General features: G+C 40.6%; 1 protein-coding gene across 3 annotated transcripts in view; it reads right to left on the bottom strand.

The window, feature by feature from the left end:
- CRIM1 (cysteine rich transmembrane BMP regulator 1) overlaps nt 1–12,939 on the bottom strand; it is a 327,869-nt gene that overhangs the window by 142,402 nt on the left and 172,528 nt on the right. For 2 of the 3 annotated variants that reach the window (XM_075924932.2, XM_075924933.2), the window contains one exon: nt 11,235–11,356. The exons of the other annotated variant lie outside the window; for it this stretch is intronic. In XM_075924932.2, the coding sequence (XP_075781047.1) occupies nt 11,235–11,356 (122 nt within the window). The remainder of the gene's footprint in view (nt 1–11,234; nt 11,357–12,939) is intronic. 3 annotated transcript variants of the gene reach the window in all.

Below are 12,939 nucleotides of genomic sequence, written 5' to 3'. Positions count from 1 at the left end.
GTATTTCCTGCAATCTGAACTCCAAAACAATAAATATCAGGACTACTACATGATGACTAAACAGGGAACATGAAAACAACATGACACAGTAGTATCACTTACAGCAGTAGAGTTAAATACTTAGCCTGACCCTCAATAGGAATCAAGAGCTATTCCAGTCGAAAGACAGTACCTTTCAATTAACTGAGTAATCGTGTGAACAATGTGGAGAAAAATTAGGCCATAATCCGCGATGTATGTTTAGCATTAAACAAAATCTACACTACTATTAATATTTGAAAAGAAGTACGATGAGCAAATTATCCCTCATAATCAGGGCTCGACAAATAATACAATCTACCAAGGGCGAGTAGATTGCAACCCGGAAGAGCTGGGTTCGGGCAATCTGCACATGCGCAGATTGCTGGACAGCGCAGCTGGCAAGTGGGGTTCGCTGCGGTTCGGCAAGCCCTGCTCATAATAAAAGGTGCATAGCTAAGGCTGATTCTTACCAAACAGAAAACAAGATTAAGATAACACACCTTTGTGATTACAAGGCCTCCAAATCATACCTAAATTAAATTCACAAAAAATATTCATAAAACAAAGAAAGATATTAAGACGACCTGTGGCAATTCTCCACACAAAGCCTTTTTTAGAGTTTAATGTACGCACTCTTCACACATATAATGTATCATCTGAAAGTTTATTTTAGGTGTGGTATGAGTTGGTAATTTGGCCTGTAGGCAGGTTGAAACAATGGTACCCAAAATGAGAAAGTGTCATTTTTTGTTTATTTCCAGACACATTGCAGTTTTTACTGTTTATTTTCTACAATGTAAAGTGCTGCTTCTTGGTTATAGCTACCAAACAACAAAGTATTAAACAGATTTTTATTGTTTTGCATAAAGAAGTAACTTCTATGATGAAGCTGTCTAGCATGTGGCAAAAAAGCGACTATTCCCATTTTGCAATATTCTAAAATGAAATGTTTTCACATCACATATTCTTAGTCATCCAACTATTTCATAAGTGATAATAATTTTCCATGCAACTGTTTTCTATGTAAAGAAATGTACTTTACTAGATCAGTGTCAAGTTGAAGGCTGTGCAACAGCAGCATGTCTATACTTTTGGTAGCTATAACTAGGCATGAATTCCTAATCTAATGCTTCTCCATTTGTAAACTTTTGTACATATAGTGTAGCATCTAGTATGCCTGGCAGAACATTTTAATTTGTAAATGTGTATGTGTGCAGTATTCGCCTCTAAAATATTATATAAACTAGCTTGTTAATTCAGTGACATTTATGCACAGGTCAGTTTTAGTATTAAAATATGACAGTACACAGCTTCACATTGTGAAAATGACAGAAAGAAGTGCCCTACAAAGAAGTAATGAAGACAAAGTCCACAATCAAGTCCTTGCCTATGCAGCAAAAAGGGATGAAGATTTTACAGGTCTTATTAACCATATAATCAACAATACAATAAATTAATTTGGCCCAAAACCACATCCAGAGGTGCTTATCGACTTATGCACTGGTCTGTATATATCATCAGATGTACAAGAGTTTCTACTGAAAAAAGCAGAAGTTGGTGAAGAACAAATGAAAAGATTTATCAGATGTGCACTTCATTCTGATGGAAGATGTACCTTTGTCAGCCCAGTCAAGAAATCTGCCACCAAAAGATTTGCTGACATGGCCAGAACCACCAAATTGAAGTCTGGCGAGGAAGGAACAATCATAGCAGCTTTCACTCCAGAAATTGTTTTCTGCAGAGCCCTGTCCTTACAAAGATCCAGATATGATATTTCAGTCACTCAGGTGCTGCTGTGCCTATGTCCCTCTTCTAGGCTGATGAAAGACTGAGAACATCAGCCTGAAAGAATCTTTGAGCTGAGTGCATGCAAAAAGGAAAGCACAATGTGTACCACAGATGCTATGGCTGTCATATAAATAACGCCTGGAGACACATTCCACACATTTGATGAACTGGCTACAGAGTACTTGAGGCAGGTCCTAGAACGCTCAGACACAAAGCTAATTCTGTAATTCAAGTCTTTGATAGATATGGCAACAATAACCTGCAGAAAGAAAAATATCAGACTGAATCTAAGGCTAGATACAGGAAAAAACAACTAACTGGTGGATGCCCTGTGTCTCCATGGAAATTGATTCCAAATGTGGCAACAAACAAGCACTTGTAAAATTCTTCTGTGAATATATGGTGCAAAATGCACTTAAGAATGTAGGACCACATGCAATATAAACACTCCCTGATGGAGGCATTTTGAATGGTGAAATAGTAAAATCCATCACTAATAGAGGTGTAGAAAGATATCCAAGACTTGTACAGTACTCAAAAGCAAGCAGTCATAAGTATGCTTCTGTATGTGCCAATGTGGCATTTGGGTCCTTTAGTGTTAAAGGAACCATAATAATTAGGTCACCTGACACAGGTCCTTGCTATTCATTACTTTCCAAAAATACAATACATAGGTAACATGATGGAAATAGGCACCTTCACAGCACAACTGACAAGTGTCACTTCATACTGTACGGGCAGTTTGTGAAACAGTCCTGCTTTCTGCAACATATTTCCTGCTGTACAAGAATTAACACAATGTGACTTTGGGCCATCTCTATTTGGTATTGGAAAAAAATGTGTTCAGTGTTGTCAAAACAAAGGGAATTTACTGCTTTCGAGATCTTGCCAAATTGGGAAAGAGTAACATACAAGATGTAATTTCTTCAGCAAGAAAGTGTTTTTCAGCTCTATACAATCAGAGAGAGAAAGAAAAGAAGCGTACAACGACCTAAATTGCTTGGGCTATTAGTGTTCACTAGGGTAATTAAGTCTTCCTTAGCTGCCAGTACAAAATTAAATCTTCAGTGACAGACACAGCAGTACCATGAAGAAAACCTGTGTGACCTTATTGTCTTTGCAGATTCTGAGCATTGGGACAACGCATAAGGTCAATGTAATGCAAGTAGTGATACCATTTTTTAGGTACACTTTTGCCAAGTTCAGCGTTTGTTCTTTCCTTGTCCCACATGCTACCACCAACTGGTGTCATGAAATGTGGAAAAATATTGTGGTGGAACTCTGCTTATGTCCCCCTTGACATACTTCTATCCCCATGATGGCGTTTATAGATTTTAAGGTCAAAAGAGACCATTATATCGTCTAATCTGACCTTCCGCATAGGCCAGAGAACCTCATCTATTACCCTTCAGTTGAGCCCAATAACTTGTGTTTGACTATAAAATGCATGAAGGCATCTTGATGTAAAAAGACACAAAAGATAGATTTACCATCAGCTCCCTTTATACTTTGTTCCAATAGTTCATCACCTTCACTTTTACACATTCATGCTTTATTTCTCATTTGTATGGCTTCAGCTTCCCATTAGTTCCTGTTCTACTTTTCCCTGTGACATTAGAGTCCTCTGCTACCCCATTTTCTTCCTGTGTGACTACTGCTCCACTATAAAGTAACATCTCAATTTTCTTTTTACTAAGCAAAATAGATTACCCTTTTCAATGTCTTGCTGTAATGTATTTTCCCCAGCCGTTGAATTTTTGTGTGTGGATCCTTTCTACACCCTAAATTTTCAAATTATTTTTAAAATGTGGGTACCAAAAATGTATGCACACTTCAAGACTTCACAAATGCCTTACACAGAGGTCAAATCAACTCTCTACTCTTACACGCTTGTTTGTACATCCAAGAACCATGTTGATATTGTTTGGTTGGCTGTTTTTAGGGTTGGCTGTTTTTGTTGAGGGTTTTTTTGGGGGTGAGGGCATGGTATAACACTGGGCCTTCTTGTTGAGTAATTATGAAACCACTATTTTTCAGGATTACATCCCTCCATTCTGTAGGCACAGCATGCATTCTTTGTTCAAAGATGTATTATCACGACTTATTAAGTGAGCATTGTGTGTGAGTTTCCTGTCATTATTTACAACTCCACCAATATTGTGACATTCACAAATTTTAATCAGCAGTGATTTCATATTTACTTACAGCTCATTAATAAAAATGTTCTATAGAGATAGGCCTAGAACTAATCGCTGCAGAACCCCACTAAAAACACCCTATTTCAATGAGAATTCCCTACTGACAACTGCTTGTCAAGAGCTATCAATTATCTACCAAGTTTTTAATTTTTTAATGCATGTTTTATTGATATTGTACAATGATAATTTTAATCAGAATGTCAAAGTACTAATTTGAAATATCTTACCAAAGCATATTATATCTAAGCAGTTACCTTCTAGACCAAGCTTGTAACAATGCCATACAAGATCCCATTTTCACGACATCTATGTTTTCCTTCCTACTGGAAATGTCTCTTCTCTCCTCTGACCTCTCCTCTGGTTTTTTCCTGGAATTGGTGGCTCCTGTCCCACCTGCTCCTACCCCAGGTGACTCACTTTCTGTTCCTCTCCTTTGATGACTGATATCCATGTATGAGATAAGCTGCTACGTAGTAATTTTACGCCCCTAGCAAAGTAATTCTCCAACTCTCTGAGGCTGACATCTACTTCCTTAAAGCCACCCTTTCTAAGCAGATGTTTTGTGACGTGATTGGCTTATTAGACAGAGGTGCACCTCCAATCTCAGTGCTAATGGCAAGATGATTCATTAAATTAAACCTTCATTAACAGAGTATGTGAAAGCCAAAGTTCAATAACTCATTTAGATAAGTGATAGAAATGTAGCCGTGTTAGTCTGGGGTAGCTGAAGCAAAATGCAGGACAATGTAGCACTTTAAAGACTAACAAGATGGTTTATTAGATGATGAGCTTTCGTGGGCCAGACCCACTTCCTCAGATCAAATAGTGGAAGAAAATAGTCACAACCATATATACCAAAGGATACAACCAACCCTGGTATCTTCCCTTGCAACAAACCCCGTTGCCAGCTTTGTCCACATATTCATTCTGCTGATACCATTATTGGACCTAACCAAGTGAGTTATAAGATCAAGAACACATATTCCTGCGCATCCAGAAATATAATCTATGCTATCATGTGCCGAAAGTGTCCGTCTGCTATGTACATTGGACAAACATCTCAGACACTTCGCCAAAGGATTAATGCCCACAAAACGGATATCAGACAAGATCACAAAGAAAAAACAGTTTCTTCCCATTTTAACCAGAAAGGACACTCTCTCAAGGTACATCTACACTACAGCGCTAATTCGAAATAACTTAGTTCGAATTAGTTAATTCGAACTAAGCTAATTCGAACTAACGCGTCTAGAACTAAAAACTAGTTCGAATTAGCGTTTTGCTAATTCGAACTAGCATGTCCACATTAAGTGGACCCTGAACTGGGCTTAAGGATAGCCGGAAGCAGTGCCGGCAGGGCATCAGAGGAGGACTTAGAGCATGGAGATGCTGTCTCAGGCTAGCCGAGGGCTGCACTTAAAGGGACCCGACCCCCACCCCGGACAGACAGTTCTCAGGGGTGCCCCGCTTGCAAACCAGTCCTGGCTTGGAGTGCCCACACAGGGCACATCACAGCACTCGGCCATCAGACCGGCTGCACTTGCCGCAGGCTGCCATCTGGGGAGAGGAGGCAATTGGGGGGCTGCAGGAGAGCTTCCACCCCCAGAAACCCGCAAAGCCAGCCCAGTCCTCCCCATCGGGGGCTCGTACCCCATTCCTCCCTCACCTCCTTCCACTTACCCTTCCCTAGCCCCCCTTCCTGATGTACAAAATAAAGGACAATTGTGTTCAAAAATGGAATCTGTCTTTATTGAACAAAACTGGGGGAGACTGGGAAAAGGAGGTGGAAGAGGGGAAGAGAGAGGGTGGGAGAGGGGAGGGCAACTACAATGATGAGGGGTTTGGAACAGGTCCCATATGAAGAGAGGCTAAAGAGACTGGGACTTTTCAGCTTAGAAAAGAGGAGACGGAGGGGGGACAGGATAGAGGTCTCTAAAAGCAGGAGTTGGGTGGAGAGGGTGCATACAGAAAAGTTCTTCATGAGTTCCCATACAGAAGGACTAGAGGACACCAAAGAAAGGAATGGGTAGCAGGCTTCAAACTAGTAACAGAAAGTTGTTCTTCACAAAGCAAAGAGTCAACCTGTAGAACTCCTTGATGCAGGAGGCTGTGAAGGCTAGAACTAGAACAGAGTTTAAAGGGACGTGAGATCAAGTCATGGAGGTTGGGTCCATGGAGTGCTATTAGCCAGAGGGTAGGAGTGGTGTCCCTGCCCAAGGTTTGTGGAAGGCTGGAGAGGGATGGCACGAGACAAATGGCTTGGTCACTGTCTTCGGTCCATCCCCTCCAAGGTCCCTAGGGGTGGCCGCTGTTGGCAGACAGGCTACTGGGCTAGATGGACCTTTGGTCTGACCCAGGACGGCCATTGTAAGCTCAGGGCTCAGGGTCGGGGGTCTCAGTGGACCCCCTTGATTTTCATGCACACCTGCTCCTGGGTGGCCAGGCTAGCAGCTCTCCTGCCCTAGACGGCCACTTTCCTGTGCCTAGTGCGGAGATCGTGGACGAGGTCCACGATGTCCGCACTAGCCCAGGCGGGTGCCCGCCTCTTGCGGTCCCGGGCAAGCTCCCGGGAGCTGCCAGCCTGGTCCCGGGAGGAGGGGGAGGGCTGGGGGGCATCGGGTGGCTGGCTCGAGCCGTGCCAGGTGCAGGGTCTGCTGGCTGGGTGCTGGCAGGCTTGCACCTGGCACGGGCACTGTAGCCAGCCCGTTCTCCTTTAAGGAGTCCGGGGCCGGGATGGGGGCAATAGAGTTTCCCTGGTGTTGGCCAGAGTGGCCACCAGGGAAAGCTGGGGAGGGTTAGCCTCCCACTAGTTCGAATTAAGGGGCTACACACCCCTTAATTCGAACTAGCTAGTTCGAACTAGGCTTAATCCTCGTAAAATGAGGATTACCTAGTTCGAACTAAGCTCTCCGCTAGTTCGAATTACATAAGAACATAAGAACAGCCGTACTGGGTCAGACCAAAGGTCCATCTAGCCCAGTATCCTGTCTACCGACAGTGGCCAGCACCAGGTACCCCGGAGAGGGTTGACCGAAGACAATGATCACGCGATTTGTCTCCTGCCATCCCTCTCCAGCCTCTGACAAACAGAGGCCAAGGACACCATTTTATCCCCTGGTGAATAGCCTTTTATGGACCTAACCTCCATGAATTTATCCAGCTTCTCTTTAAACTCTATTATAGTCCTAGCCTTCACAGCCTCCTCTGGCAAGGAGTTCCACAGGTTGACTACACGCTGTGTGAAGAAGAACGGTCTTTTATTAGTTTTAAACCTGCTACCCATTAATTTCATTTGGTGTCCTCTAGTTCTTTTATTATGGGAACTAATAAATAACTTTTCTTTATCCGCCCTCTCCACACCACTCATGATTTTATAGACCTCTATCATATCCCCCCTCAGTTTCCTCTTTTCTAAACTGAAAAGTCCCAGTCTCTTTAGCCTCTCCTCATATGGGACCCGTTCCAAACCCCTAATCATTTTAGTTGCCCTTTTCTGAATCCTTTCCAAGGCCAAAATATCTTTTTTGAGGTGAGGAGACCACATCTGTACACAGTATTCAAGATGTGGGCGTACCATAGTTTTATACAGGGGCAGTAAGATGTTCTGGGTCTTATTTTCTATCCCTTTCCTAATAATTCCTAGCATCCTATTTGCCTTTTTGACCGCCGCTGCACTCTGTGTGAAAGTTTTCAGAGAACTGTCCACGATAACTCCAAGATCTCTTTCCTGATTTGTCGTAGCCAAATTAGCCCCCATCATACTGTACGTATAGTTGGGGTTATTTTTCCCAATGTGCATTACTTTACACTTATCCACATTAAATTTCATTTGCCATTTTGTTGCCCAATCACTCAGTTTGGTGAGATCTTCTTGGAGTCCCTCACAGTCTGCTTCTGTCTTGACTATCCTAAACAGTTTGGTATCATCTGCAAACTTTACTACATCACTGCTTACCCCTTTCTCCAGATCATTTATGAATAAGTTGAAAAGGATTGGTCCCAGGACTGACCCTTGGGGGACACCACTAGTTACCCCTCTCCAATCTGAAAATTTACCATTTATTCCTACCCTTTGTTTCCTGTCTTTTAGCCAATTCTCAATCCAAGAAAGGACCTTCCCTCTTATCCCATGGCCATGTAATTTACACAAGAGCCTTTGGTGAGGGACCTTGTCAAAGGCTTTCTGAAAATCCAAGTATACTATATCTACTGGATCCCCCTTGTCCGCATGTTTGTTAACCCCTTCAAAGAACTCTAATAGATTAGTAAGACAGGATTTCCCTTTACAGAAACCATGTTGACTTTTGTCCAACAAATTATGTTCTTCTACATGCTTCACAATTTTATTCTTTACTATTGTTTCGACTAATTTGCCCGGTACTGAAGTTAGACTTACCGGTCTGTAATTGCCAGGATCGCCTCTAGAGCCCTTTTTAAATATTGGTGTCACATTGGCTACCTTCCAGTCATTAGGTACGGAAGCCGATTTAAAGGATAGGTTACAAACCACAGATAATAGCTCAGCAATTTCCCATTTAAGTTCATTTAGAACCCTTGGATGAATGCCTTCCGGTCCCAGAGATTTGTTAACATTGAGTTTTTCTATTTGTTCCAAAACCTCCTCTAATGACACTTCAATCCGGGACAGTTCCTCAGATTCATCACCCACAAAGGACGGTGCAGATTCAGGAATCTCCCCCGAATTAAGTTCGAACTAGCGGAGCGCTAGTATAGCGCCTATGAAAGTTAGTTCGAACTAACTCTGTAGTGTAGACATACCCTCAATGACTTAACCACCTGCATTCTGCTACAAAGACCTTTTACATCTGCACTTGAAAGGGAATCCTCTGAACTGTCATTCATGTTAAAATTCGACACTCTCCAAAAAGGAATGAACAAACACTCAAGCTATCTTACCCATTACCAAGATAGCTTCCCCAATTATCACCTCTAATACCATTAACTCACAAACATCCCACTCTCCCTACCTCTAATATCATCAATTCACAGACACTTACCTTCCTTCCTCCCCCCCCCCCGCGTCCCCCTCCTGTTCTGAAATGTGATTTGTCCTTTTCATATGTGTCCATTTTTTTTAATTGTATCCTTTGGTATATATGGTTGTGACTATTTTCTTCCACTATTTGATCTGAGGAAGTGGGTCTGGCCCACGAAAGCTCATCATCTAATAAACCATCTTGTTAGTCTTTAAAGTGCTACATTGTCCTGCATTTTGCTTCATTTAGGTAAGATTGCAATGGGTAAATCTGAGGAACAAGGGGAAAAAAAGAGTTGTACCTTCAGAATATCTTAGGGTAAACAGTAAGGCAAAATAGTAAGAGAGGTAGCCATGTTAGTCTGAACTTGGTAAAACAAAACAAAAAAAGCAGTAATGTAGCACTTTAAAGACTAACAAGATAGTTTATTAGGTGATGAGCTTTCGTGGGGCAGACCCACTTCTTCAGATTATATTCTGAAAGCGAATTGGCATGGCCATTATATAGCAGAAGGATACAATGAAAAAAGTAAAAAAGTTTGCAATTTTTTTACTTTTTTCATTGTATCCCTCTGTTATATAATGGTCATGCCAATTCACTTTCAGAACATGATCTGAAGAAGTGGGTCTGCCCCACGAAAGCTCATCACCTAATAAACTATCTTGTTAGTCTTTAAAGTAAGGCAATGCTATAGATAAGGAAGTAATGGTATAATCTCAAGACCATAGTCAACTGCATGAAATCAGCATAATAAAGATTTTTAAGTAGCGCCTGAGGAAAATCTTGCCTCTCTTGGGAAGTAAAATACCATGGACATACATTTCAGAATAAAGTAGGAATAGATGATGTAACAAAAACAGTTCCTATTAACTTATACCTTCTTAAACCTGCTTTTCAGTCTCATGGAACATATGTTGTAACAACTCAGACTATCTTACACACTGAGAATGAGATATAAATAGGTCCACAGTAGTCACAAAGTGTTCTTAAGCCTTAGGAGTTTATGTAAGAGTGTCTATAAATTACATCTATGAACACATGTCTGAAACTAGCTCAATATTTCTTAGTCATCAAGGTGCTATAGTGAATGATGAATCAAATTCTGCCTTATGTTATATGGTTAAATCAAGTACTCAGGTTTTCAAAAATGAGAAAGTTGTTTTAAGGATTATGGAACAGGAAGCCAGTTGAATATGCGACAAGCTATGTATGAGGCAGTAAATAAATGAGATGGTTTACATTTATCTTGTCAGAGTATACTGTCTTATTCCTACAACTGAGTTTTTTTTCAGATCATCAGTTACTTTCAATGGTAAATTTTTTCATGGACATAAGAAAAGCTCGTCTTATATATTTCATATATTCTCCTACTATTATCACAGTAAAGATGCTAACTATTTGCTACTTACTACATTTTAATTATTTAATCAACCTTTAAGCTGTTTGTACTATCACAACAATTACTCAAAACATTTTTGGTATGCATATACTGCACAAGAATTCAGAAATAAGGGCTGTCTCAAGCATATGCCAGATGTACAGGTACAGATAAATATGGGACAATGTACTTTTACAGACACCACAATATCATTATCCATTTGAGCATTCACCTGAGATACTTCCCATCTTGTGACCCACTGTAACACTCCTCTTTCACAACACCACCATCCATTGAAAAGCATCCATCCCCATGATCATGTACAATATTTGTGAAGCACAGTAGCTCAAGTATAAAATATTCAAGTTATTCAGAAAATGTCTTCTCTAAACTTTAGTTTTGAATGGAATTAGAATGAGAGTTAGTTTAAGCTGCTTTAGGAATATATGCGTCTTCAAAAGTTTTCTTAAATTGCTCAAAGAGTATATTTGTCTTTAGAATTATCTTGCAACACTTAAGACTGTCAGTAACAAAACTGCCTACATTTTAAAGGAGCATGGTATTTAGTATTGGCAAAGAAGATCTTGAATGTCAATTCCAATTGTGTTCTAAATTTACATTTAAAAGATCCAACAAATTCAGGATGGGGAAGGTGTGCAGTGAATATAAAAGGTTAAGAAATTGACTTCTTTCTAATGTAATTTTGCCGCATTACAGTATTTAGATGTGTTTTTATCTTGAACAGCCCTTGAGGAAATTGTTTTCCAAATTCCTGGATTGCATGTTCAAATACCCACACTTTCTAAAGATGTATAAATCATCCTCTCCATGTACAATAAAAACTTCACATACCATTGACACATTCAAAGACATCACAGCACTTGCCGGGTGTTCCATCTCCACGTGAGACTATCTGGGGAATGGAGCCTGCCTCGCACACGGGGAAACCACATAAACCAGAGAGACACTCGCATCTGAAACCAAAAAAAAGGAAGGGGGACCCCCATAAGTAAATGAAGTCACATATCAGAGGAAAGCATAGCAAGGTAAAATAGTTGGTTTCAGCAACAGAGTTCCTGCTGTTAACTGTATAAATATTTTAAAATGACCTTTTATTAATAGCGATAAAATCTAATTTAACAAAGTCTATTATTTTGGTGAATTAACTCCCTGAACTTTGCTGGCCATAAGGAAGAACAGCTGGAGGTTTTCAGAGCTTGTGTTACAGCCATCAAGCAATATACATATATATACACACAGGTTCAAAAAGCAGCAGACATACAATAAACTTAAGATTATCTAAAGTAGCTTTACCCTCAAATGTAAATTCAGAAAAGTTTATCTTGGTGAAAATTAACACCAGCAAACTCAATGTATGGAAACGTCTGTTCCCTCATCATTCACTCCTCAGGAATATCTTAACTGGGTTACACAGGAAAAAGAAAGACATCATACTTGTTATCTAGTGCCATGACAACTTGGATAGTCATTTACAACTGTTCAAACTGAGTACAAAAAAGTACAATTGTGATTTGTTAATGTTTTATCGCCATTTTGCAGAAGGTCAAATGGTGCCACAAGGAGCAAGGTAGTGGAAAGATTTGGACTTTCCATGTATGAAATGTCCTGGTCAGGTTTTCACACAAAGTATAGAGTGCTTTTTAGATCAAAATTTAGAGTTGGAAAATATAGCATCCTGATAAGTAGTCAGAGATGGTCTCTACCTAATTTTCCTGCTTAAAAAAACCCCTCAAAGAGTTCTATTTATTTATGATACATGGAATGTATACGGCATTAATATTATTTACACAGTGACAACATACACTTAGCTATACATATATAAAAATTGGGTATATCAGACATTTAGTGGCTTCGGTCCAGAAAAGCTTACATATTAAAGGTGTGAGCAGGCAGAACAACACAAAACACAAGACAAAATAAACACAGAAAGGATAGTGGTTATTACAGCTGAGAAGTTTCACAGAATAGATATGTCTTCAAAAGTTTTTCTGAGCATAGAGATTCAAGTTTTATGAAAGGGTATAGATTAATTTACCAGCTGATGAATGAACACAAATTTCAAAAGTAAGAGGGGAAAGCCCCTATAATTATATTTTAAAGCAAGTCAGGAATGGAGGTCTCTTGGATATCTTTATAATACAGGCAGTCCCCGGGGTTACGTACAAGATAGGGACTGTAGGTTTGTTCTTAAGTTGAATCTGTATGTAAGTCGGAACTGGCATCCAGATTCAGCCGCTGCTGAAGCTGATCAGTTTCAACAGCGGCTGAATCTGGATGCCAGTTCCGACTTACATACAGATTCAACTTAAGAACCCCAGGCGTCCAAGTCAGCTGCTGCTGAAACTGATCAGCAGCTGATTCCAGGAAGCCCAGGGCAGAGCAACTCTGCCTCGGGCTTCCTGTAGTCAGCCGCTGGTCAGTTTCAGCAGCGGCTGACTTGGGGACGCCTGGGGCAGAGCAGCTGGGGTGCTGCTGGGTTGGTCCAGTAGCGCCAAGGAGCGGTGCTGCGGGACCAACTGGCAGCGCCCCACCTGCT

The sequence above is a fragment of the Pelodiscus sinensis genome, chromosome 3 (genome assembly GCF_052426305.1).
Source record: "Pelodiscus sinensis isolate ZL-2025 chromosome 3, ASM5242630v1, whole genome shotgun sequence".
Lineage (NCBI taxonomy): Eukaryota > Metazoa > Chordata > Testudines > Trionychidae > Pelodiscus > Pelodiscus sinensis.
The sequence above is the reverse complement of the archived record's forward strand: the minus strand, read 5'-3'. Positions and strand labels throughout refer to the sequence as shown.